This window comes from Ananas comosus, linkage group 6 (genome assembly GCF_001540865.1).
Source record: "Ananas comosus cultivar F153 linkage group 6, ASM154086v1, whole genome shotgun sequence".
Lineage (NCBI taxonomy): Eukaryota > Viridiplantae > Streptophyta > Magnoliopsida > Poales > Bromeliaceae > Ananas > Ananas comosus.
In genome coordinates this window covers 12,337,227-12,363,571 of record NC_033626.1, presented here as the reverse complement: position 1 = coordinate 12,363,571, position 26,345 = coordinate 12,337,227, and the positions used below count along the sequence as shown (strand labels likewise).

The following is a 26,345-nucleotide window of genomic DNA, read 5'->3' as shown; positions in this document are numbered from 1 at the left end:
GCCTTTGTCACACAATCCACCATTGAGATATACTAAGGTGGGGTTGGTATTAAAAAGACCTGGGAGTTAACAACCTAGTGATTCATGATAAGTTATCCATGCATTAGCACCACTTATAATCTTCCAGTAATAAGATTTGAAGTCCCAACACGAGAATGCATAGCTATTATAACTGTTTCCACACTTCTTAGCCCAAGTCACCCTCTTTGACCGTGAATCCTTTGTTCAGGATTCAGCAAAATAACACTGTTAAATAAATTAAACGAAGCTTTACGTCTGAAGGATGTAATAAAAGCAAAAGAACCTCTTGCATAAACTATATGCTATTTTATACATAGGGCGCGCATAATTTTCTATTGTTAGTGCTGCTGGTAATTAAGAATGAGACTGAAAAATAGAGCGCTTACAACTGTGAATCTAAAAGATCGGTATATCTCTATCAACATGAATAGGCATGCTCCCATAATTTGCTATTTAAAAAGAGCATATGTATTGAACAAGAGGTAAAAAAATTTTCAGGAAAGCTGCAAGATGTTTTGGCCATATGTGTGAACCCCCACGTCTGGGCTCGAGACCTTTTACAAGACCTATGACATAAATTTGAATTAAATGGGAGAAAATTAATAATGCTAGGAGTTTAGCGTGGCTCGAACTCAGAACCTCCTGCTCTGATATCATGTGAAATATATAAAACAATTATTCTACTCTAAAAGCTTAATAGAGAACAGTATTTACATATTTTTATATTTAATAATATGGGCCAAAACTAACCCTGCAAGGGGTCCAGATCTTTGGGGCTTCAACCAAAGCCCACCTTTCTTGGGTCATGGTGGGCTTGGACAGGTCTGGTGGTATTGACAAAGACACTGAATTTGTGTGGAAAAGGTTGAATGCCTAAGCTTCCTTATCCACCCCTCAACCTTACCCAACTACATGCACCTGAGGCAAAAAATGGAGCTCAAAAGTATAGCCTAAACTCTCAAAGAGACTGAAGAAACACAGAAGACCAACTTAATGGCTTTGCCAGTATTCAAGCCCCACGCTCACTGCCCTGCCTTCCAATCCGCAAAATCGGATCTCCACTCACTTGACAAAGTTCTAATCACAACTTGCTACAAGTCACCATTCATGTTTCTTTTGAATTTCTAATTGTTTAAATGTTTGAGTGCATGCTTTTGGTTCTTTTCATTATGTTCACAGCTCAGAAAAGTTCAAGAATGTCGCGGAAACATTAGTTGGTCTCAGGTAAAGATTATTTCGTCTTCTGAACATCTTCGTAGAATTGCTGAAAGCAAGATTGTATTAACAAATATCAGAATACGGCGATCGATAACACGAGATTTCATTGTCTTTTTTTGTTTTTTGGTTGCTTGTAGATTGGAGGGAAAAAGGGAAGAGGGAGCTCTTCATGGAAGTTGAATGCTTTCCCAGATTGGCCTCTCATGGCAATTATGATCGAGCACGTCGCAGGACAACGAGACTACGTCGTCCACAAATCAGTTTGGCATCTCAGCGACGCAGCCATGAAGAATGTTTGTGAGTAACAAACACACTCTCCAAAACTAAAAGAACGAGAAATCATAAGCTGTTACCTTTGGTTTTTTTTGTTTTTTACACTTTTCGCCTTAATTACTATGCGCGAGGGCCTTTTGTAGACACTTTGTACATTATGTTCACATGCTGGGGATGCTGCTTCTTTGGATCCATGAAAGTGAGCACTCACCCAATCAATCTCACGAGAACTTGTCATGTTTTATGTTCTCTGCAATTACAACAAAAGCTATGAAACAGGATCCTTTTTATGATGGAGAGGAGTACAGGAAAGATGGGGGAGATGGAACAGTGCACTGGGTCTACGAGAAGGTAAATTTCTCTATCAAAGAGCGTACTAAGAAGCATGTTAATTAGTGCCTATTCTTAATAAAAAGAGAAAAGAAAAGAAAAACTGATCAGTTATGTATGTTTTGCATTATGTAGCAAGAAGACATTGAGGAAGCTGCAAGGGCAGAGTTGTGGAGAGAGGAGTTGATTGAAGAGATTGAGCAAAAGGTTGGAGGGTTGAGAGAGTTAGAGGAAGCTGGAAAAGAAGAGGAGTATGTGAAGTGATAGAGAGTGGAAGGGACATGGACTTTGTTCTTAACTCTACAAAGACTCTTCCATGGAAGCTCTTCTTCATCTTATACTTTGTTTCCTTCATGTTTGCAGATGTGTTATTATTGGGATCTTCTTCTTCTTTTTTCTCTTTTCACTGTTTATTGACAAATTATTCGGGATGTATACGCACTCAAAAGAACAAAAAAGTAAATCAATAAATTATTATTTATAAGGTAAGAAAAGAAATTTCTTGTTTTTTTTTCTTTTTTATTTGAGATGGTATGTGGGGATATCTCTGACCTCCAAACTCCATAAGCCCGTAGGCATAAAGCTTCTAGGGGTCGCCCAAAAACGCTTAACTGCAGAGTTCCCATGAGATCCGAAATTTTAGCACTGATATGAACACATCCTATGTATACTTATTAATATAATAATTGTAAGGCGCGAATAATTTTTCATGGATGAAAAAAAATAAAATAAAAAATTTAAGAATCAAAAGTTCCAATATTAATAATTAAACTGAAGCGTTTTTACTAAATTATTTGATCCTTGCAAATTATTACTGTTAGTGGTGAAATCATTGTATTAATATAATATTAAAATACGAGGAGCCAGGACCTGACGGCTTCCCTCTCAGCTTCTACCAAACTTTCTGGGACATTCTCTAGGGAGACTTATTGAATATATTTCAAGAATTGTTCGAGGGGACGTTGACCACCGGCCCAATTTACTACACCTATATCTGTCTTATTTCGAAAAAGGAAGGAGCTAAACGAGCGAACGACTTCAGACCCATAAGTCTCTTGAACAGGATCCAGTAGATCATATCCAAGGTATTAGCCAATCGGATGGAACAGGTTATGAGCGACCTTATCTCCCCCTCCCAATTGGCTTTCCTCAAAGGGAGAAACATCACTGATGCTTTTGTAGCCGTCCGTGAGCTCCTAGGCTGGGGAACTAGGTCGGCGGTAGAGGGAGTCGGGGTAAAGGTGGATTTCGAAAAGACTTATGATAGAATCTACTGGCCCTTCCTCTTTAGCAGCTTACGTTGGTGGGGTTTCGATGAAACCTGGTGCAACTGGATCAAACTATGCATTTGCAATGCCAAGGTCGCAGTTCTGATTAATGATGACGCCACTAATTGGATTAAAACAAAGAGGGGCGTACGATAGGGGGACCCGCTCTCTCCTTTCCTTTTCCTACTAGTTGCGGAATGTCTTGCCAGACTGACTAATGAGCCAGACTGACTAATGAGGCAATGGGTAATAATCTCATTACTAGTATTGGTCCCACAGAGGCCTCCAGGACTACCCTTATCCAATTTTCAGATGATACCTTTTTCTTCTGTGAGGCCAGGAAAAAAATGCTTGCGAAACCTAAAATTCTTATGGCAACTCTTCGAATGGGCGTCGGGAATGAGAATTAATAGAGAGAAGTCGAAAATTTACTACACTGGACGGACAGAAGGAAAAGCTTGTGTGCTTGCGCACCTACTCGGATGCAAAGTCGGTGGTCTACCTACTAGATACCTAGGTTTGCCTTTGTCGACCAGACCACCTTGTAAGGAGGACTGGAGAGGGATTATCTGTAAAATCCAAAATAAAATCGACGGGTGGCAAGAAAAGTTACTATCGAGATGGGGCAGACTCATCCTGGTAAATGTCGTGCTCTCTAATCTACCCCTTTACTATCTCTCGGTTTTCATGCCTCCTAAATGGGTAATTAAGCGTATTGAGACTCTACGAAGAGATTTCTTTTGGACCGGAGGCCAGAATCCTCCAGGTATTAGATGCCTGGCCTCGTGGCAGAGTGTGTGTCGGAGTAAGAATGAGGGAGGCTTGGGCATCCTCGACATTAGTACGATGAATCGAGCCTTCCTCGTTAAGTGGTGGTGGAAATTTCAGAACGCACCACAGTTGCAATGGAATAAATTAATTCATGACTTATTCTATCGTCGAAGAATACCATTAAAGGAGGGAGGTTTTTTCAGACCGCCTTCCTTTTGGTGGAAGGGAGTACTTAGCCTAAAAGAAATCTTCAAATGGGGAGCTATTTATAAGTTGGGTAACGGGAAGACCGTTGGTGTGGGGAAATGACCCTTAGCTCGTTGTTCCCTGAGATATTCTATCTATCGCAGCCTCGTACAAATTTGAAAATCAGTGATTGTTTGAGTTGTAATGGTTGGTGTTGGGATACGATTCTGGGTGACGACATCTATGGTAATCCCAGCGTGAACGCGAGCATTACAGCTCTTAAGGACAGGATCTCTAACGCTTGTATTAGTCAGGGACAGGACAGCGTGCTTTGGCGTTGGAGCACTGATGGATGCTTTACTGTGGAGTCAACTTATTCAACACTAAGGGACGGTGGCATGAGGGATGCCCGTACTGGCAAGATCTGGTGTTTACGTATACCCCTTAAAGTGAAAGTGTTCTGTTGGCTCGTCCTTAAGAAGAAACCGCTTACAGCCGACAATTTGGCAAAGAGGGGATGGACTGGCAATACAAAATGATGCTGTGCGGACTGGAAGAGGAAACAATCAATCATCTATTCACCCAATGTGTGGTTACTAGATTCCTTTTGGTAAAGACCGAGGTGATCACCCACCTGGGAGATTTGGGTGATGATGTACACATGGTATGGGAGAGATGGACGGAAAGGAAGCGAAGTCAACCGGCTTCTCCTGGGCTTATTGGACTTATAGCCTGTCGGTGGGTCATTTGGGACCTCAGGAACAGAGCAATATTCAGGATGACCCAGACTGACCCAATAGCCAGTATCTACAAGGTTAAGCAGCTGACGGACCTATGGAACAAACTTAGCCCAGAGAAGTGATTGAACTGTAAACCCTTTTTTTTTTCCGCCATTCTCTGAGGCCTGCGTTGCCTCACTCATGTAGCTTAATTCACTTTCTAAATGAATGAAGCGAGTAGCGTGCTACCTTTCTCTCAAAAAAAAATAATAATAATAATATTAAAAAATTAAAGTATATTTAAAAGCCGGCACTCATAAACTCATAATATAAAAATCCCTTTTTTTTTATATACTGTAAAAAATTATAATACATATTTGACAATATACAAATTTTTAGAATTATTATTATTATTTTTATTATTGTTGTTGTTGTTTTTCTCTATCTCATTTCCCTGTGTAAAACCAGTTGACTTTGGGGCTACTTGTATTCTCTTCCACACCAGCATCTTTGAGAAGGGAAATTAGAAAGAGAGAGAGAGNAAACTCATAATATAAAAATCCCTTTTTTTTTATATACGACATCAAGATACATTAGAGGAAAAGTCAAACACGTTCTCTTATTATTATTATTATTATTATTATTATTGTTGTTGTTGTTTTTCTCTATCTCATTTCCCTGTGTAAAACCAGTTGACTTTGGGGCTACTTGTATTCTCTTCCACACCAGCATCTTTGAGAAGGGAAATTAGAAAGAGAGAGAGAGAGAGAGAAAGGGATCAGGGATCAGGGATCAGGGATGGATCGGAACTTGAGCGGGTTCTTGATAGGGTGCGTGGGCGCGGGCGTAACGCTGTTGGCGTACTCGCAGACCATCGTGTCCGCCACCCAATGCATCACCCTCGGTTTCCTCATCCTCGTGCTCGGCCTCTTCGTCAAGGAAGGGATCCTCTCCCTCTGATCCCTTCTTCGCAAACTCACTTTACTTAGAGGTCCATTTTTCTTTTTCTTTTTCTCTTGGGTTCTGCTTTAATCTGGGGGTGTTGTGTAGATTCTATGTTATCTTTGCTACACTTGTACTATGAATATTGGTATGTTAAGATGAACGCGTGGTTTTTAGGCTAAAGAAATAGGAAACGTGACCGAAAAAAAAAAAGCAGAGAAAAATGGATTTAGTCTACTCAGATCATATATCCTGCTTGTGGCCTAAAGCTCGAAAAACTTCAATTTTATTTAGTTGAATTTGAAAGAAGTGGTTATGTTTATTCAAGTTTAGCTTCCGCTTCGTTGGCACTACGTTTCAGAGTTTTTTTTTTTTTTTTTCTTGGGAGATATGTAGCATGCTCTATTCCGTTTCGTTTATTTCATTTAGAAAATAAATTTAGCTAGAAATATAAATCAATTAGTATTCGAATTTGAGACCTCGAATATCAATCAACAAATTCTTTACCACTTATAAAGTTAAATTTAAAAGATGTGATGGTAAAGGGAAAAAAAAAAAAATCTCCCACTGATTACAATGACATAGAACAGAGAAACTCTTTACAAACATTAAGGTACTGTTTGGTTCGGGTATAAGCAAGAACTAGTTATTACAGGGATAAGTACAAGTATGGGGATAAGAAAAATAGTGTTTGGATAAAAATTGGGTTGTTCCCGAGGATAAGAACAATTTTAAGTAGTTTTATATAGAAAATGGAGGTGTTGGTAGGGATAACCGAGAACTACTATTATCGGGTAAAAAATTAGCGTTTGGGTATAAAGTGGGGGATAAGGGTCTATTCCTATCCCTATTCTCGAAAAAGATATAATAAAGCCCTATATATATAATAATGCGCTCATTGCTAAAACACCATACAATGCTAAATTGCTAACCCGCTCTTTCAATGCTTGATGGCAAATCAGAGCATAGATTATACGGTAATTGCATCAGTGCAGAAGCAAATTAATCATCCCTAATGGGCCAAGTCGTCGATCGCAGTCTCTTGAAGTTTTTAACTTAATAACCAACTTTTTGTTCTCTGTTTAATTAGAACACACTAGTTAATCCTGCTTGTTAGTTGTTAGTTGTAGCTGATGTTTGTAAATGACAACTCTTGATGCTGTGCAGAAGAAAAAAAAAAAACAAACAATATTATACATTACAAAACGAGAATAAGGGGCGGCAAATTATACAATAAGAAAACCTTAGCAAATCTTCATTAGCGAATTGAGTTTACGAAAAGAAAAGAATGTGTATTAGTCATTGCTTGGTGAAATTAATCCCTTTGTAATTAATGTGATGAAACAAGATGATGATCTTTAGAGAAGTAAGATACCTTTCTTTATATTGCCCTTCTGATGGTAGTTGCATTTCAAAAATAGCCATTGGACGCGCGTGTATGACTTAGAAGTTATCATCTTTGCTCTAGCATGAGAAAAGGAGGCAGGTGCGTAGCCAAATGCAACTTGCCGATTTTCTCTTAAGGATAAAAGCAGTTACAAAAAAACACCATTAGTCGATGGACTAAGATCATAGTCTTATCGAGCTACTAATAAGTATCGGCAAGTCATCCTTGGCTACGCGCTATACTAACCTCATTCCCACATGCAAGATCACAGATGACTATCACATCAAACCCCTTTCCTCAATGATTCATCTTAACCAATCACCTGCATCCACACTTTCCTACAAGCACTACATTCTCCCTAAAATTAAGAAAGGAAACAACTGTTTTCACTGGATGCAATAGGAAGAAAGGTATCTACCCTCCTTTTACTCCAACACAAGGCACAATTGCTCTTTAGAGCAAAGGGAGGAGCAAAACTATTGGGTGCATGAGGAGAAGATCCTAACTGGGGTTGTGAGAACTTTCACAAAAGAGTGACCAATAGGATGAGCTTGGTTACAAGGTAGGAAGTGGTTATATAGAAAGTTGCTTTGCCTTTTTCTTGAGATAAAGGCTTTTAAGATGGATTTGACATTGCATGGTTGCAGAAACCTACGAAATAGGCTTTAAGGACAAGTTTGCATGGTCTAGGTTCTAGGGTTCTTTAAGGGAGGTGCCTTATGACCCTTGCGTTGTCCTTGTACTAACAAGGTAACTGAAAAGTTCTTTTTCTTTCGAATTTTTGGACTTAGTGAGTGCAGTGTTCAGTGTTTGCTCTGCAGCTTTTTGAACAAGTACCGTACTAGTTATTGACTGAACAGGGTAACCAGCACGATTGTGTTAAACTACATCTGGCTTGTCCAGGATTGGCTGGGAGCTTTAAGCCCCGTTTGGTTGGGGGGGTTTAAGGGGATAAGGAGATTATCCCCCGTCCTTTAACCCGAAACAAAAAAAAAATTTATGGGATGGAATTAGCTAATTTCATCCTAGCTCATTTGGATAGGATTAAGTTAATTCCACTTCTATTTAATTTTTTTAATATAAATTTAAATTTAAATTTTAAATTTTAAAATTTTAAATATATATANAATATAGATTTTAATTTAAAATTTAAAATTTAAAATTTAAAATTATTAATTTTAATTATTTAAATTTTAAATTTAAATTTAAATATAAAAATTATTTTAAAATTATTAATTTTAATTATTTAAATTTTAAATTTAAATTTAAATATAAAAATTATGGCAAAATCATTATTTTTTATTTATAATAATCTATTATCCTTCTTATCCTATCCACTCCAACCAAACACTATTTTATTTATACTTAGACTAAACTCAATTCTCAACCAAATACAAAATTACTCTAACCCCACTTTAACCCTGAACTTAACCCCATTCTTGGTATAACTAGTTCTTACTTAACTCCGAACCAAATGAAGCCTAAGCCTAAGAGTTGTTTGGTTTAGAGTAGTAATGCACTATGAATCCACTCTAATCATTCTTGGTTGAGAAGAGAACATAAAGAAAAAAAAGGTTCGTTTACACCTATGGCATCCCAAGTCTCTGGGCAAAAATCTCAGTCAATTTATGTTTCTAAAGCACGTTTTTGCAGTCACCACCATCATCGGTTTCTCTTGTTATGTTTAGATCCTATTATCGCCACCATCACTGTATATTTCAACTATCAAATAACCTTTCACGGTATTACTATCAACACTCCATTATATGCAATGAACATCATAAGCCTAATCAACACTCCATTATATGCAATGAACATCATATTAATTAGCCGTATAGTTTGTTATTTAGTGACATATACTGCTATAGATTAAACAGGTAAAAAGTTATCAATATATGTTATTCATATAACATTCAAGAGTAGGTGAACTCGCAGGTGGAGAGAGATCGCATCAATGTATGTCGAAGGAAACATGCCTATTATTTGCTCGCTTTCTTCAGATTGAGTAACATTAACAGCACATCTTTTTCGCATTCTTCAGATAGAGTAACATTAACAGCACATCCGGACATATTTTCGACGGCCTAAACAAACAATTTGCTGGATAAACACAATAATAGGTAACAACAAGTGTCAACCGGCAATTTACAAATATCAGAGAATTTAATAATCAGAATGAAGGTGGATAGTAAACGTCAGCTGATACAGTAATAAAATTCTAACCCAGTTGATTATAACCAGCAGATACAGTAATAAAATTCTAACCCACTAGATTGTAACTTCCCCCAGCCACAGGAAAGAAAGGCAGAATCGCAATTGCTGTCATATGAAGAACAACATCAATCTGGCTCATATACAACTCTAAAAAAGGCTAAGTGTCGACACAAAGCTGAATATCAAATTACTCAAGAGTGCCCACTGCAGATAAGAACATTTTGCGATAAATTGTATCAATCAGACTTAAGACCCAAGCACGGAGCTTGTAATGTGACAAAACTTAAAAATTCTGCAGAGAATTATAGAAACGCAAAGGGAGCAGATCCGGTGACATGAAGGGTCCCCTACCTTCCGCCCCGTTTCCTTGGGATATCGGGGCGGATTCAAAGCAAACTGATTTTTATCCTATTTTCCAGCCCATTATCTGCTCCATTCGAGGCAGGTGAGCAAAAGTAGATTTTTGACGAATTTTTAACGGGTTGGAGAAGCTCGAAGGAGGAAGGGGTCTCCCACCTCCGGACTCCATTAGAATGAGCAGATCAAGGCAGATTTGAAGCAAGTTATATTTTTTCTTTTTTTTTTTCACCCCTGCTTTTGGGCTGATTAGGGTGGGAGTTCCATCAATCCAGATCCATTGGTATCTTAGCAAATTCCAGGATGTCTGAACAGCAAAACAACTTACACAACCACAAAAGATGTACAAATTATTACGTAAAGCCACTAGAAAAGTCTAACTCACAAGTAACTAATAAGCAAATATATAACAATGTTAGATATTAATGTGCCAGCCTTCATTTTGTTGAGTATCTACATAGTTTTCTTTGGAGCCCAAACTTGTTAGGCTTCAACAAAGTTTTCAGATCTCCGTTCTTATACAAAATAAATCATTAGGCCAGCACAATTGAGTCCATTTTTGATAATAAACAAAATGATGCAGAGCACAAATATACAGTTCATAACATGCTGACACATCTGCAGTAGAAAATTACATGTTTTGGCATCCATAGCACTAGAATTAAAAAGAAAAGTAGAAGGATGAGCAAGTAAGAGCAATAAGTGAACAAATCATTAACATGTTCTTTGGTATATTATGCCTCAGTGATCATAATAATTTTGTATCATCAGCTAGATCAGATAATACGTGCATATTATGCATCATCGGCAGATTAGTTCTTAATTAATTTGGAAAACTGGTGGTAAATTGTATGTAATAAAGCAATAATATAACCAATTAAATATTAAGCAAGTCAATAAAAAAGAAAATACAAAAAAATTACAAGAACTTAGCAAATGCCTCAGATTTTGTTACTTTTCATAGTGAATACTCAAAGTATATTTAACACCATCCTCGGCAGTCGCACTTATTGGATCAACAACAACCAAACGCAACTTTATTATTATTATTATTATTATAACCAAACATGATCAATCAAAATTAGAACTGAACCCCAAAAAAGATTGAAATAACAAATGTCTACTTACTCAAAATTTCTTTTTATAAGAAGCATAAATGATCAACTACTAAGAACAGATGATTAAATGATTTGCCTCAGTGGTAGTGACAACATACGAAATCGTCATTATAAATCCGATAATACGTGCATATTATGCATCATTGGCAAGGTGATACCAACATAAAGAGAAAACAAGCAATGCTCGAACAAATTAAAAGTTTAGAAAACAAAAATAAATGATCAAACAAAAAAAAAGAGATGAGCATCAGAGAGATTCCCATGTAGACTTAGTCATCATCCTCCAAATGAGAGGAATGCTGATGTCCCTGTCTTGCTTCTCGTCATCTGCTTCTGCTTCTATAAAAAAGCTAAAAAAGGGGGCTTTTTTCGCTTCAGTTGCAAATTACTACACAAAATCGAATCTTTTCTAATGATAAATCAACAAGGCTATTGGTATATACAAATAATTCAAAGCGATTAAAAAGCGAATAATCGCCTTATACAGCTCTTTTCACCGCGATCAAGTTTCAGGTAATACTACGAATAATACCATCCGCGATGCAAACACAGCAAAAAAGGAGAAGAGAAAGGGGAAAAAAAAAAAAAAAAAAAAAAAAAAAAAAAAAAAAAAAAAAGAAGAGAAAAAAGCGAGACGAACCGGCGATTGGAGAACCCTAGGAGGCTAGGAGAGGAGATAAAATAGAGGAGGCAAAGTTCGGCGAAATTAGGGTTGGGGTTTTAGTGCGTAGAAAGTGCGGGTTTTGGGATTCTTATATAGGACTTTTGACGGTTGAGATGGTCTTTCCCCATTATGGGCCTAGCTTGATGAACGGCCTACACATCTTGGGCCTCTTGATGGCCTAACGACAAGATTTTTTTTACTGGGCCACTACCCAGGCCCCTTCTTACTGGGCTTAGGCTCATATTGTAAATCTTACTGGGCCACTACCTAGGCCCCTTCTTACTGGGCTTAGGCTCATATTACTTTTACTGGGCCACTACCCAGGCCCCTTCAGATTGCAAAAAGATTTCGAATATCAAATTACTTAAAGTATACACAATTTGTGATATTTCTCTATTTATTTAACTCTAACTCTATTTATTTAACTCAATGCAATACAAATTCTAAGTTTAGAAAGTGCGTAAAAACTAAATTAGAGAAAGGTAGCGTGCATAAAAACTGCTTTTTTTTTTTTTTAGAGAAAGGTAGTGTACTCTCCGCTTCGTTTAATTTTTTAGAAATAAACTTAGCTGGAAATGTAAATTTGGGATCTCGAATACCAACAATCAAGTCCTTTGCCACTTGCACTAGGAACAGTCGATAATCCAAAAACTGTTTTAAATGCGGCTTTTGGAGGCTTCGAAGTTGCTACTGCTGCACACGCTTTGTACAATCGAGAAATTATTATCTGCGGGGAATATATAAATAACATTTTATATAAATTAGTAATATTTTTTAAAATTTTTTTACTTTTGTATGTTTAAATCATTTAAATGGTGTAGATTGTAATTAATGGATTACATTTTGATCCGATGTTATATAAAGAGAGAATCGAGCTAGAATAAATTTAGAAGAATCAACCTTTTAATTCTCTCATGTCGTTTTTCGATATTTAGTGTCTCCGAGTTTATGATTAATATCATTAAATTTCTTAGAGACCAAATTTTATAGATTTTTAACATAGCTAGGAGAAAGTCAGTAACAAAATTTTTAGCAAGATCTGCATCAGATAATTTTAATAAAAATTAAGGAATAGTAATTGCAATTTCAGTTTAAAATATAGGAAAAACTTCAAAAAACCCCCTGTGGTTTCGTAATTTCTCACTTTGCCCCCTGTGGTTTAAAATGTATCAATTTGCCCCACGTGGTTTCTTTTTTCTCTTTTTCTTATCAATTTCATTATTTTTTTTTAAAATCAGTGATAAAATTAAAATTAAAGGGTACTAAAGTGAATATTTGATAAATCTAGATGAGTATCTGAAGTTTTTTATATATAATTTAATAAAATATTAACCAAAAAGCTGCCGAAAAAATAAAAACGAACCACATGGAGGCAATTTGATACATTTTAAACCACTGGGAGGCAAAGTGAGAAACTATGAAACCATAGGGGGGTTTTTTGAAGTTTTCCCTAAAATATATGATGTTAACTAAAAGATAGGTAGCATTCAAAAATCCAATTTTGATAGAACAAATTTCATTTGTTGAATCTAAGTCCAAATCAAAATCAGTAAATAATGACAAAATTTAATTAATTTGTATGTGAATAATTTTTTGACATGAATTTGTATATGAATATTAAAACCACTTCCCTAAATAGCACGGCATTTTCCAAAAGAAAAAAATTTTATTGTTTACAGTTCATGTAAAATATAGCTTTCTCAAAATATTATTTTTATGTTTTATGTAAAATAACTTTCTCAATTAATCAGAAGATACTATTTTTTTGAGAAATAGGTAACAAGCTATCTGCTTCATTCATTAAGCAAAATGAACTAAACGTACATGGTGGAAGCAGCTAGGACCTCCAAACAAGCCAGCAAAAAGAGGAAAATCCAAATAAATCCAAAAAAAAATACAGTGCCTATCGATAAGACAAAAGTTAACAAGGGAAAAACGGAGGTGAATGAATGAAAGTAACAGTCTAGGTTCACAGAACTTCGGTCCAGGCTTTGATCAGAGACCGACACGTTCGTGAGCCCGGGAGGCATCGGGAAGCACTTCGGGGAAAATAGTGTTGTTTCGCTCCGTCCATACGACCCACCAGATTGCCACCAAAAGAGTTAGACTTTTCGATCTCGTCACAGCGTTGGGGTTGCTAGAGGTCTCTGTCCATATCCGCCGAACATCCCCTAAGTCCGAGTCGGTTGTATCTGGTCCTCCCGCAACAATTCGAAGGTATCTGACGAAGACACAGTCTCGGAATAGATGATCGCAGGTTTCAAGTACTAGTACACAAAAAATGCAATACTGGTTCACTGAGCACCCTCGGCGAATCAATCTATCCGCTGTATGTAATCTCTTGCGAAGTAGAATCCAAGTGCAGATTTTGTGCTTGAGCGAGATTTTTAACCTCCAAAGGTGCTCGTACATAGTGTCTATCTGGCCTGTATCGGTGATGAATTCATAAAGTGATTTAACGGTAAAGATTTGGTTGGCGGTCCACCGCCACTTTAGTATGTCCGGTGCGTCAATTGAACTATACTAAGGGAGCAGGTTTTTGAGTAGCACGATATGTTGGCGATTACCAATATTGGTGGTTGTAGTGAGACCTCTGGTTATGAATCAGAAGATATTATTAATAAAGGATAAACTATAGGGTGCGTTTGGTTCGCATTGTGAAAGATTACTAGGAAAAAAAGATATCCGAGAATCTTATTTCTATTCATCCTATTACTAAGAATGTGAAATTTCTGTGTTTGGTTCGCACGGTAATATTAATTAGCCATGTTATTTAATATTACAAAAAATATACAATTACCGCGGCTACTCGGCGAGTGGCGCCCTGAGGCTTAACTGCTCGCGGTCGCGCTTCCTCCAGTCCAGGTACAGCTCCCGCAGCTTGTGCGAGGGTCTTTACGTAAAGGTTATCCGCAACACCTTCTTCGCCGCCTCCCTCTACTAGGGGCTCCGTGGCTTCGGCGTCCGCGCCGCTCAGACGAGCTCGTCGACCGGCATACTTTAAAAGGTTACGGTCATCCGGAAGAGATACTCCTTGTCGTCTCGGACGCGGTCGCGGTCGGGTATCTTCTACAGCTCGCGGCCACGGGCCAAGGAAAACCACCGCAGAACTAGGTGCAGCGGCATCACGACGAGGTGCTCCGCGTAGCGCCTCTCGCGCCGCGTGCGCCACCGACTGTTCTCGACGTCGCTGCACTCCTAGGTGGGCTGTAAGGGCCTCTGTCTCGTCCCGAGCCGGAACCACCGGGCCTTCTTCTTGGGCCTCAGCTCGAGCACCAACGCCCACTTGTGCGCCCACGGGAGCTACTCGTGCTACCACCAGTGCTTCATCTTCAGGAACCCGACGTCGTCATGGCGTTTCGGCGGCTCGTCGTGCTGCCACCGGGTCTGCTTGCGGTCGCACGGCTGCGGCGACCGCCGGAAGAGGTCCTACCGCTACGCCTCCCGCTTCGCGCAGTCGACGGAGAGGCCGCGGCGGAGACTACGTCGGCGTAGTAGCAGCAGCGACAGCAGCATCGGCGGCGACGGCGAGGAGAAGAAGAAGGAAGACGCGGGCAACGCCAGGCTGAGGGCCAGCCTCATCCACCGCGGGGTCAGCAAGCCCACGAGCTACTGCAGCTCTTACGAAGGCCGAGACAGGTCTGCAGCTCGTCGGTCTGGACGTCTGGAGTTGGCGGCGTTAAGGAGACAATGCGCGGGATCAGCCATAACTAGAGGGGTTCAAGAGCGTTGTCCGGCGACGTGGAGTCACTGCAGATGAGGCAGGAGGAACTGTAGATTCTGCTGAAGGTGTTTCAGCAGCCCCCGTCGATTAAGACGATGTCGCAGCGGCGGCGTGAGTCGTTCAAGAACTAGCAAGCTTCAAACGCGGTAATTAAAACTCGCCTAGAGTTTAATGATGCCTGCATCTAGATGTATATGTCTACATACATACGTATTGACACGCAACTGGTTGGTTTGTTTTACTCCTAAGAGAAGTATATAAAACGTATTATAAGATTAGGAAGTACGACCACCGAGGCTTTACCCTACTCGACCGCAACAGAGAAGAATTAATCATGACGGTTACCGTGCATCTATATTAAACCTGACATAAAAAAAATTTTTTTATAATCTACTGAAAAAGTTATATATATATAAAAAATATAAAAAAGTATATATATATATATATATATATATATATATATCTCTCTCTCTCTCAACTCGATCTTATGAGAGCTATCGTTTGCCCCGCAAAATGATAGCTCAACAAAAGCTACTATCTCGAAGGTTTAACTGCTAGCCGAGGCAACTTGTACTAGATATGGTGAACTTCACAAATCTTTAGTTTAAAGTTTAGAAAAGCTGTAGTAAACGGATTATTAGTTTCCCAAAGTTTTAAACATTAAAATTACCACCTATTCCCTGTAAAAGAGCAAATTGCCACATTTTTATAGGTTTAGTTAACTTAAAAATAATCTTTTAAGAAATTTGATAAATTTTGTTCTAAATATGAGAACTAGAACTAATGTTCTGAGGATAGTAGTAAAAAATTTCTTATAAGTAAAAGTCGGTAAGTAAAAAAACAAATGATCTACCTATTTTTTATTATAGCTTTCACGCACTTTAAACTAAAGATCCATCAAATTTACCAAATCTAGTATAAATTGCCTCGGCTAGCAATTAAACCTTCGAGACAGTAGCTTTTGTTGAGCTATCATTTTGCCGAGCAAATGATAGCTCTCATAAGATCGAGTTGATATATATATATATATTGAGAAAACTTCTCAATAGGTCAAAGTAATATATCAAAGTAATATAGATAGATGGCCTTCCTCTAAGAAGGTGTTGGATTTTTTTTAAATATACAATAGAAAGAAACGTACTCTTCGCTCCTGTCCGGTCCTAAATCCGGATGTTAAATTAGGCGCAGATATTAATCCGGGTAAATGACCTAATCCAGCATGCTTAATCACGTTTCGTGCCTCATTACCTAGAACGTGCGGTTGTGCCAACACTACGGCTGTAAACCTGGAGCAAAAAATAAAACAAAACAATCGTAATGAGATACCCACGCAAACCAAGCGCGATAGAAAATTTCTAAGGATGATTAGGTTATCCTTATTTTTTTATACTGCCACAAACCGATTTGCGTGATTCATTAGATCAACCATTATAACCTAAGTGAACCCTTATTCTAAGTGGAGTTTCATGATTAGAGTAAGGGAACTCCCTCCCACCCATAGGAGTATAATTACCTAACTCCATTAGTATTATACAAATTAGAGAAAGAAAGAAGGATGGGCGGCCGATTAACTATAATAAAAAGAAATATGAGATTGGAATATAGAGAGAGATTTGAATAAAAAGAGAGATTTTAAGTTGAAAAAAAAGAGAGAGAGATTTGATTCGAAAGAGAGAGAGAGAGAAAGATTTAAAGTTGAGAGAGTGAGGGAGATTAAAGCTGATATAAAAAGAAAGATAAAAAAATTAATACGAGAGAGAGAGATTGAATATGAGAGAGAAGGAAAAAAGATTTTTCTACAACTTTAAAAACCATTGTAATAAATTTTAATTAATTTATTTATTTATTTAANATATATATATATATATATATATATATATATATATATATATATATATATATAGGTTTTTTTTTTTTCGCTTTTCGCTTATTCACCCTTCTCGAGGCCCTGCTGTCTCACTCATGTAGCTTAGTTTATCGTCTAATTGAATGAAGCGGGTAGCGTGCTACCTTTTTCTCAAAAAAAAAACATATAAAATTTTTTGAAGCAAGCTTTTGTTTGCCCGTGACACCATTTAACATATATGTATGTTTTGAGAGATAGATATATAGTACGCTACCCGTTTCGTTTATTTCATTTAAAAATAAACTTAGCTGGAAATGTGAATCAACTAGGATTCGAACTTGGATCTCCAGTAACAACCACCAAGTCCTTTACCACGCTCTAGGGACGGTTTGTCACTTAATATACATTTTAACTGACTCATTTTAACATGCTCAATATAACATATTAACATTAACATATAATATTATATATGAAAATAAATAGGATATCTCTTTATCTCACTTTCTAATGAGATGTAACGTAATTTATCTGTAATTTTAAGAAAAAAAAAAAAAAAGGAATGCGAGTGGGTAATGGAAAAGCTTAGCTTTTTTCTTGGCTTTTATGGTGGACTTAACACGAGTAGGCGCACGAAACAAAATTATAATGGACATAAATAAAGGCCCTCACTTTTGTTATTGACCTATTTTTTATTATTGATGTAATTATTAATCAGTTTCACCATACAAAAATTTTCCCATATCAATTAATAAGGGAGTTGGTATTGCTTCTTGTAATAAAATGTATATAAAAATACAATTCGGTGCAAAAATTTATTTTCTAACTTTTATTCTAAAAAGTAGTTGGATATCTCGAGCAACTTATTGTCGAAATTATTAAATATTTTTTCAGGTGAGAATGGTTTGCTTTTACAGCTTGGGAATCACGAATCTTTTTTTTTTTTTTCCTTTTATTTTTTTTTTTTAAGACCTACTAAAGCCACCTAAAGTTTATCACGGGGGCTAGTTAACATATGTAACGAATCCCCGTGATATTTCAAAAGTTGAATCGTTTGTATATAATTGATTGAGACTACTTTCAAAGTGCTCCAATGTGCTATGAGATCTATATAGGATCACAATAAAGCTATGTAAGTGATTTGTGATTCGAAAATTTTATAATTTATAATTACAACATTTCTAATTACATACTATCAAATGGATTAAATACAAAGATAACTGTAACACCTTCAACTGAATCTTTTACAATTAACCAACCGTCTCTAGAGCAAGTGGCAAAGAATTCGGTGGTTGGTATTCGAGACCCAAGTTCGAATCTTAGTTGATTCATATTTCTAACTAAGTTTATTTCTAAATGAAATAAACGAAGCAGGTAGCGTGCTACCTATCTCTCAAAAAAAAAAAAAAAAAAAAAACTTTTACAATTAACTTCTTTTTCTATCGCGAATAAAGAGCATAATCTTACAAGTGACTTTTTTAACTTCTTAATATCTTGTAATTATTCTCCTACTCTCTATCTAGCATGTTGTTTGATATAATGGGTAGGCTTAATTAGGAGATGAGTGGAGGGTACAATTTTTTTTTTTTTTGAGAAAAAGGTAGTATGCTACCCGCTTCATTCATTTGACTGATGAATTAGGCTATAATTGTGGGCAACAGTGGAGGGTACAAATTAAACTCCTAACCCAAACCAAATGTTTTCCTTTTATATCCAAGTATCCATCCTCTCAATCTTTTCCTTAGCCAGTTGCTCAGGAAATTGAGGGGTCTTGAGGACCTGAATCTTTCTTGAAATCATCATCTGTCAAATGTTGCACCCCCACATCCAGTGGCAGGTCTCTCCTTTCCCCCTCCACATTGACTTCATTTCCCCCCACTTCCATCAAGAATAATCTAATCTACTCACCCAATTTCAAGTTGCAACTTTGTGCCTTCCCCATGATGTCAAATCACCCAACTAACTCAAAACATTTTATCTATCCTTTTCACCACAATTGTCATTGATTCTAGCTGCTAAACCTTTTAACTATATTTTTTCTGTTTTTTCTTTTTAGAGAATGGTAGTATGCTATCCATTTTCGTTTATTTTTTTTAGAAATAAATTTAACTGAAAATGTGAAATAATTATGATCGAACTTAGGACCTCAGATACCAACTATCAAGTTCTTTGCCACTTGCACTAGCTAGGAACGGTTGCTTCACATATATTTTTGTTGTTGTCATAGGAGATTCTGGCATAACTGCCATAGCATTAAGATAATGTGGCAGCAGGATGCAAAACTCTGGAGTGTGAGAGTTAGGTACATGTCCACTTTGCAACTTAATTAAAACAATGTGTTTCCTAGCCTTTTTGACTTTGATGGTGCATGTGGTGGTCCTTGAGTTCATGTGCCCAAACTAGTGGGCACCAATGGTACAAGGAAATGCTTAAATGGGGGGTGGCTTTGGCTTTAAGTAGTAGAACATATGATAACAACCTACATTGAGAAACTGAGGGACATGGAGAAGGTCACACTCTTTCTAATTCTACTGGTCTTCTGTTCCCTAATAATCTCATCCACTTCTATTCCTCCAACGAGTAATTAATCATCTCTCAATCCCTTTTCCTTAAATAGAAATCTTTCTTTTGTTCCAGTTTCTAAGTAGTGTAGCTTATTTGTGTGCCTTAGGGATCCAAAGGACTTTGCATGAGGGAGGGGAAAGATTAATTGAGGATTTTAAACAGGTAACTATATAGCATGTTGGTTCGTAGTGTGACGATTTTAATAGCAGCTTATATACTCAAGGATTTATGCTATTTCCATCTTTAATCATATGATCCATTTCACAAAGTTCAGTCTTTTCCAGTTTCTATTCCTAATGCAAAGATTAGAGAAATCATGTTACTTTTGTTAGTTATTTGCATAACGATCTTTTCTGCTTTGAAATTCGAACTAGGATTTATGTTATGCAATGTGTTGATAATCAAACATTCTTCAGCGAAATCATACAAGTTTGCTGATTTGAAGTCTTAGATATCTCACTACTTAATCTGGCTTTAGTCCTGTAGTATCACGTGTTCTGGTTTCAGTTTGTAACACCATATCTCCCCTCTTTCGCTCTCTCTATTGTGTAAATTAAGTTCTCTAGTAATGAGTTTTCGACGGAAACCCAGGAGGAGAGAATGGAAGAAGCCGCGGTGGATGATGTGATCAATGCAAGGATGGATTTGGAGAGCAACGACTACCAGGGATCGGGGGCCAACGACCGTCACACTCCAAAGCCACCGGGAAAGAGTTGACCCATATATAGATCGATGCTGCAAAATTATTATTTTTATTATTACTACAACTACTATTATTTTCTTTTTTCTTTGTTTGTGTGTCTCTTCCTAAATATCGACGTTAAAAGCGAAGGAATGTATCGCCTAGAGGTGGACAACCTATGTGAATATGTCTTGTGAGGATATTGGATGTGTATTAGAGTCTAGTGCATGCTTTGATCTAAAAGACATGCACCACCCTCTATACGAAACATATATAATGTTGTACCTAGAAAGGAATATACACTGTAATTAATCTAAGTTGTATTGAACTGTTGTTAATGTTTTGTGGATGTAGATACAGATCTCCGAAAATCCCGTGACCGAAATAAGATCGAAAAGTTTAACCCACTTGGTGGCAATTTGGTGGGTCATCTGGAGGGAACGAAACAGCATGTGCTTTAGCGACGCGGCTCATAACGCTTCCTGGGCTACCGAACGTGTCGCTTCTTTGATCAGAGCCTGGAACGAAGCACTTTGAACCCTCCTGCAATCTCTATGCTCTCTATGTTTGCTGTGTCACGTTTTGTCTGTCTCTCTATGTCTACTTAGTGTTCCTGTTTTGTTTTGCTTTTGTTTTTCTTTTGTCGCCGGCTCGGTCTGGAGGCCCTAGATGCTTCCATTATGTACGCTAAATTCATGTTACTTAATGAATGAAGCAGGTAGCTTGCTACCTATTTCTCAAAAAAAAAAAAAAGTTTTGTGGATGTAGATTCTGACATCTTAGTTGCATGCCTTTCGATTTCATATGCAAGCTAAGTCATTTTCATGAAACAATTTATGACTATAACCACGCAATGTTTTCTGGAAAATAATACACTAGGGTCGTATACAGAGAACACAAGTAACGCTCATCTGGATAATTTCTAGAAGTACGAAGAATCACTTTTGTTTTCGATGATAGGGCATTTGAATGGATGATCGATACTGTTTAAGTTCCTCTGAAGTATTTTGAAATATCTAAAATTTAAATTTTAAAGTTTTTCTAATCATTATCATCATGTACTGCAAAAAAAAAATAACAGGGCCTAATTTAGGCCCATCTGAAACTGGATGGAAAGGAGGGCCAGCAAGCTCATTGGGCCGGATTCAGACCCACTAGGCAATTTTTGTTGAGTATTTTTTTGCATATTTGGGGATGCTGCTACAATTTGGGGAAGTAAAGGGGGAATAAACAAGAATTGTTTAGAGTGTGATCAAAGAATTAGAATAACCTGTATTGCATTAGGAATGTTCATGTTTAGTTTTCCCTGCCTCATAATTATGTCAATGTTTTGTTGCTTGGTTAATGTTTAGTGTTTCAATTTTTGAGATAGGAAAATCTAAATGCAGATGATCTAATTCCTTTGTCAAACAGTTCACATAGAGAGTGCAATGCATGCTCCTTTCCTAAATTGATATGATAGGGCAAAAAAAAAAAAAAAATTTACCATCATCTCAGAATCTCCTTTACTTGTTTCAGAATATATTAAAGCAAGAAAGCATGCACTGGTTAAAAGAAGACGCACATCAGTTACTTTCACTGCTGCCATTCTTTGAATTGATATGTAGATTTGTGAAAGGGCCTTTTATTTTTGTTTGAGGTACTCTGCGACATTGCGAATTTAAAGAGAAGCATAAGCATATACACTTAGCTCCTCTCTTTTTATCTTTTTCAGATGATGCTCTTAATCGGAGATTGATATGACCGCCGCTACGAGATGCGGGAATATGACTCAGAAAGTGTGCATATATCTTTGTTAACGTGTCAACATGAAAATAGAGAAAGAAATTGAGAAACTTTGAAAATAATGTGAGAGCCCATCTTATAAGGCTGTTGGATAGTGACAGTATTATAGGTAAATAAACTTGTGCTATGCTATCAACAGTAAATAATCATAACTCTAATACTTTTTGTCAAAAATACAAGTCTAAATTTGCACTTTGTTTTCATTTTATGAGTAGTTGCGTTCCTGTGGAATGGATGGGTGCTCTATGCAGAAGCATGCCACAGAATATTATTGTCGGATCGTTGGCGCTAATCATTAATCCCAAAAACTCGAGTTATTAGAAATACGCAATCAATTCACTTAAAGCGTATAGATACAGCGCCTACGGGTCTCGATTGTGACTTGGCCCAACCAGCCTCACGCTACTTCGAACATGACTCGGCCTAATATGACCTCACACCACAAGGCAGGATGCTTGCCCATTTAAGCCAACAATCTTTCCTCGGCAATCGAACCCGTGACCTTTGGCTCTAATACCACTTGTCACATCGTTGGCGCTAACCATTAATCCTAAAAGCTCGAGCTATTTGAAATATGCAACTAATTCACTTAATGCGCACAGCTACAGCGTTCACGGGTCTCGATTGTAACTCAGCCCAACCAGCCTCACGCCACTTCAAACATGATTCGACCCACTCAGCCTCACGTCATTTCGAACATGATTCGGCCCAACATGACCTCATGCCAAAGGGCAGGATGCTGACCCTTCTTTTTTTTCTTTTTTCTTTTTTTTTTTGAGAAATAGGCAGCACGCTACCCGTTTCGTTTCTTTCATTTAGAAATAAACTTAGCTAGAAATATGAATCAACTAGGATTCGAACTTGGAACCTTGGATACCAACTACCAAGCCCTTGCCACTTTGCCACTTGTTCTAGGGATTTGAACTTGGGACCAGGGCAGAATGCTGGCCCATTTAAACCAACAATTATGGGACCAAATAATCCTACTTCCCATGGGTTATTATATGTTGCTAATGACCAAGAGAATAATTGGCAACGGTGCAGGTTGCAGTTCAAAGATCAATCATTAAATTCGGATTCAAGCAAGCACAAAAGCAGAGCCACATCTCAAAATAAAATTTACTTTGCTTGCCTTTAGAGATTTGTTACTATTCTTATTATAGATATGGTGGGCAACAAGCAAATATTATAATTTTGCAAATCCCATAAAAAATTTTGACCCTTACTGCTAATAATAATAAGTAAAATAGAAAACAGGTTGTCGCATAGTTGTCATCTTGCAAGAGAAGAATATGCATACCAAAGAGAGGCATCTTGAGCTGTAAATTCTTTCTGATTTCAAAAAGAATAAAAATATCAATTTGAGGAAGGGATTTTTAAATCTTGTAAACCAAACACAAATTGCTTTTAAAGAATTGTTGTGCAAGGGCATGAAGTCATCAACTGTGGCAGCAGCATGTCAGCTGCAGTTGAACAGCTCCTAAACAACCATGACTTGGAAAGGCATTCAAATTAGGGAAGTCACCCTGTTTTTGTTTGTTTCATTCCTGTAAGTTTCTTTCCATTTGGAGTGGTCTCTTTTGATGTGAACTTGGCTTTCATCCATAGACTAATGAGCAAATAAGTTTGAAAAACTCCTCTGTTTTGATATCTGGATCAGATTCCTTGATTCCCTTATCACCAGAAAAGCCAAGGGCAATTGTCCACATCTGTCAAGAAAACATTGGTAGCTTCTTCTCTGTGAAGTTATCTCCAGATTCCCTTTCCTAATCACATCTCAATAAAAAAGGAATATGTGCATTATAGAGGATGGTGATTCATGTTTACCATTCTAAGCAACATGTGTTATTCAGTAGTGTGGGCCTCCTAAAAGAGGGTGAGAATCCAGTAAAGATGTGGGGAAAGAGCAATAAAACAATGCACACAACTTTTCTTTTTCTTTTCTTTTTTTTCCTCTCTTCTTTTTTCTATCCTTTTGAGAACCCATGTATGAACTGTTTTTGCTTTTCTTTTGTTTTTTTTCCCTCCCTCCTACTTATTGCATCAAAGATTCTCTCATTTGCAGGTCAAAGAAGTGACTAAAAGAGGAACAAATCAAGGAAGCATGATATCATGGATTGGAGAAAGGTGAACCACAGCTCATGCATATATTCTCCCAGTAGACCCACTCATGATTCATGTATGGATTGAGTGTATTCCAAGGACAGCAACATAAAGGGAGCACTTCCCACAATTCTTATATATGTTGGAGGGGAGATGATAGCCAGCTCCCTTTAAGGAGGAAATGTCCAACCATAACAGCAATCAGGGGTTGGTTCTATCAGCCGACGCCAAGCCGCGCCTTAAATGGACTCAACAGCTTCACGACCGATTCGTCGATGCGGTCGCTCGGCTTGGCGGAGCAGACAGTAAGTCGGAATTTCCGTTTTTGGTATATCACAGTAGTCTGTAATATAAATTGCCTATTGGCTTTTCCTGCGCGAATTATATATTTTCTTCCTCGATTTCAGAAGCTACGCCTAAATCGGTGATGCAGGTGATGGGAGTTCCTGGGCTCACTTTGTACCATCTGAAGAGCCATCTTCAGGTATGTTCCACTCCAATGAAATCGAACTGCAAACGAAATTTCACGTCTAGAGGATTAGTTCCGATTTCTGAAGCATGATCATACTGACTATTGTTAGCAGAAATATAGGCTCGCAAAGAGTCGGGATACAAATATTCTTCACGACTATAGTGAAGGTGAGATCCAGTGCAAGATTCTTGAGAGAAGTACCCCTGATGCCGATGAAAATAAAGCACAGAATCAGCTCGATGAGTACGATGAGATTCCGCCGCCCTGCTGTTCTGTACAGCCTCTATTTTTGGTTCTGCTTATCAAATAAGGTTCTTTCTTTCAGGACCATGTTACAGATGCAGATGCAGGTTCAAAGGAAGTTACAGGAACAAATTGAGGTGAGAATTTTATGTCATAGCAATAAGCACTCTAGAAGGTCGATAAATATTTCCGATTTAAAGAACGATTTTGTCGTATAGGTGCAGAGACACCTGCAACTCCGGATAGAAGCACAAGGGAAGTATCTGCAAAATGTGCTAAGGAAAGCACAAGAAACACTTTCTGCATATAGTTCGAATTCTATCGGCACCGACGTTGTAAAGGCCGAGCTCTCTGAACTAGCCTCTGCGGTGGGGAATGAGTGCTTGAACTCTCCTCCCCCGCAACCTTGCTTAGTTTTTAATATATCCCAACAATCTGATTGCTCTATTGATAGCTCCCTGACTTCTTCAGAGAAGCCGGATAAGGCCACCGAGAAGTCACGCAGAATCGGTTCTAGCTCTTCTTCATGTAATGGGAGCGAAGAGCTTCAATCTCGGGGGATCAATTACGACAGCGGGGAAGCAGTTGGAACTAAGAGAAGCAGAAGCAGCATCTGTGGAGAAGCCACTTTGGATGAGCACACAACCTGGAAGAGGATTTTCCATCAGAAAGAGTGCAGTTTTGAGGAGCCAGAAGAACTTGATCTCAACAGGTAATCATCAACTGGGAGAATTTATTGTCTAAACACGGCGCAACCATGTCATCCCGCAAACCGCACCCTGTCGACTCTTCATCGCTCAGGTTGTCTCGGTTGCTTGAATTACGTACGTAGTAAGATGAGATGGATGACAGAGCACTATTTTACACCGGGTGTAGGCAATAATTTCTTGTCGGCTGTGGGGTGAGACTTCTTCTGGAGGGTCACAAAAATTATTGTTATTGGAGTTGTTAATCTGTGCTACAGCTGGTGATTTTCTTCTTGTTGTTGTTTATGTGTGTGTACATCCTATAACTAAGTCCAAGATTGTAGGTGGTATATAATAATATGATAGATAGTATAATTAGTATGCTGTACACCAGGGAGATGACACATGGAATTTTGAGATCTTTAATAATATGCTAAGGAGCTAGATTTACTCTACTATGCTTTATAAACTCTTTTGGCTTGATTCCTTAATCAACTTGAAGAGGGCCATGTGCTTATTTACTTGCTATTTCCAGTATATTTCTACTCTAATTCTTGCATTTAAAGTTTAAAACAGGAAAAAATAGTTATCATGTTCATCAATCATGTTTTGAGAGAGCATAAAAACCAGCATGAAAAAAAAAAAAAAAAAAAAAAAAAAAAAAAAAAAATCAACATTTGATGTAGCAAGGAGCATCTAATTACATCATCTTGTCACCTAGTAGCTCCTATTTCTTCTTCTTTTTTTGGTTTCTTTGTAACTTTATTTCTTTAT

At 37.7% G+C, this 26,345-nt stretch overlaps 3 protein-coding genes and 1 long non-coding RNA gene across 11 annotated transcripts; 3 read left to right on the top strand and 1 right to left on the bottom strand.

The window, feature by feature from the left end:
- On the top strand, positions 922 to 2,340 carry LOC109711238 (photosynthetic NDH subunit of subcomplex B 4, chloroplastic). Of its 2 annotated transcripts, none has more exons than XM_020234183.1 (6): positions 922 to 1,095; positions 1,201 to 1,245; positions 1,377 to 1,536; positions 1,644 to 1,711; positions 1,792 to 1,863; positions 1,978 to 2,340. In XM_020234183.1, exons 1-6 carry the CDS (start codon positions 1,015 to 1,017, stop codon positions 2,104 to 2,106), a joined length of 555 nt encoding a protein of 184 aa, XP_020089772.1. In that variant the 5' UTR covers positions 922 to 1,014; the 3' UTR covers positions 2,107 to 2,340. The 2 variants fall into 2 exon arrangements, with proteins under 2 accessions (XP_020089772.1, XP_020089773.1); XM_020234184.1 differs by having other exon boundaries at positions 926 to 1,095; positions 1,656 to 1,711.
- LOC109711969 lies at positions 9,189 to 11,520 on the bottom strand. The gene is made up of 2 exons (XR_002216733.1): positions 11,445 to 11,520; positions 9,189 to 11,154 (listed from the first exon to the last, which is right to left on the bottom strand). It is a non-coding gene; the product is annotated as an uncharacterized LOC109711969 (long non-coding RNA).
- On the top strand, positions 19,487 to 20,994 carry LOC109711928. 2 transcript variants are annotated; one of them, XM_020235304.1, is made up of 4 exons: positions 19,487 to 19,615; positions 19,707 to 19,762; positions 20,192 to 20,306; positions 20,643 to 20,994. In XM_020235304.1, exons 1-4 carry the CDS (start codon positions 19,504 to 19,506, stop codon positions 20,741 to 20,743), a joined length of 384 nt encoding a protein of 127 aa, XP_020090893.1. In that variant the 5' UTR covers positions 19,487 to 19,503; the 3' UTR covers positions 20,744 to 20,994. The 2 variants fall into 2 exon arrangements, with proteins under 2 accessions (XP_020090893.1, XP_020090891.1); XM_020235302.1 differs by having other exon boundaries at positions 20,637 to 20,994.
- On the top strand, positions 23,863 to 26,040 carry LOC109712218 (myb-related protein 2-like). 6 transcript variants are annotated; one of them, XM_020235667.1, is made up of 6 exons: positions 23,863 to 23,943; positions 24,133 to 24,475; positions 24,604 to 24,654; positions 24,755 to 24,885; positions 24,968 to 25,022; positions 25,104 to 26,040. In XM_020235667.1, the coding sequence occupies exons 2-6, from the start codon at positions 24,245 to 24,247 to the stop codon at positions 25,599 to 25,601; spliced, it is 966 nt and encodes a 321-aa protein (XP_020091256.1). In that variant the 5' UTR covers positions 23,863 to 23,943; positions 24,133 to 24,244; the 3' UTR covers positions 25,602 to 26,040. The 6 variants fall into 6 exon arrangements, with proteins under 6 accessions (XP_020091256.1, XP_020091255.1, XP_020091259.1 ...); XM_020235666.1 differs by having other exon boundaries at positions 23,931 to 24,054; XM_020235670.1 differs by lacking the exon at positions 23,863 to 23,943 and having other exon boundaries at positions 23,950 to 24,475; positions 25,104 to 25,220; positions 25,357 to 26,040.

What these genes read in the sequence shown, in the direction of transcription:
- LOC109711928 (XM_020235302.1), top strand. Translation starts at nt 19,504, where the DNA reads ATGATAACAACCTACATTGAGAAACTGAGGGACATGGAGAAGGTCACA. An exon ending in CACTTCTATTCCTCCAACGA is followed by an intron (nt 19,616 to 19,706) that starts GTAATTAATCAT and finishes TGTGTGCCTTAG; the next exon opens with GGATCCAAAGGACTTTGCAT. An exon ending in TCACACTCCAAAGCCACCGG is followed by an intron (nt 20,307 to 20,636) that starts GAAAGAGTTGAC and finishes TTGTGGATGTAG; the next exon opens with ATACAGATCTCCGAAAATCC.
- LOC109711238 (XM_020234183.1), top strand. Translation starts at nt 1,015, where the DNA reads ATGGCTTTGCCAGTATTCAAGCCCCACGCTCACTGCCCTGCCTTCCAA. An exon ending in ATCTCCACTCACTTGACAAA is followed by an intron (nt 1,096 to 1,200) that starts GTTCTAATCACA and finishes TTATGTTCACAG; the next exon opens with CTCAGAAAAGTTCAAGAATG. An exon ending in GAAACATTAGTTGGTCTCAG is followed by an intron (nt 1,246 to 1,376) that starts GTAAAGATTATT and finishes GGTTGCTTGTAG; the next exon opens with ATTGGAGGGAAAAAGGGAAG.
- LOC109712218 (XM_020235667.1), top strand. Translation starts at nt 24,245, where the DNA reads ATGTATGGATTGAGTGTATTCCAAGGACAGCAACATAAAGGGAGCACT. An exon ending in ATCTGAAGAGCCATCTTCAG is followed by an intron (nt 24,655 to 24,754) that starts GTATGTTCCACT and finishes TATTGTTAGCAG; the next exon opens with AAATATAGGCTCGCAAAGAG. An exon ending in AGTTACAGGAACAAATTGAG is followed by an intron (nt 25,023 to 25,103) that starts GTGAGAATTTTA and finishes TTTGTCGTATAG; the next exon opens with GTGCAGAGACACCTGCAACT.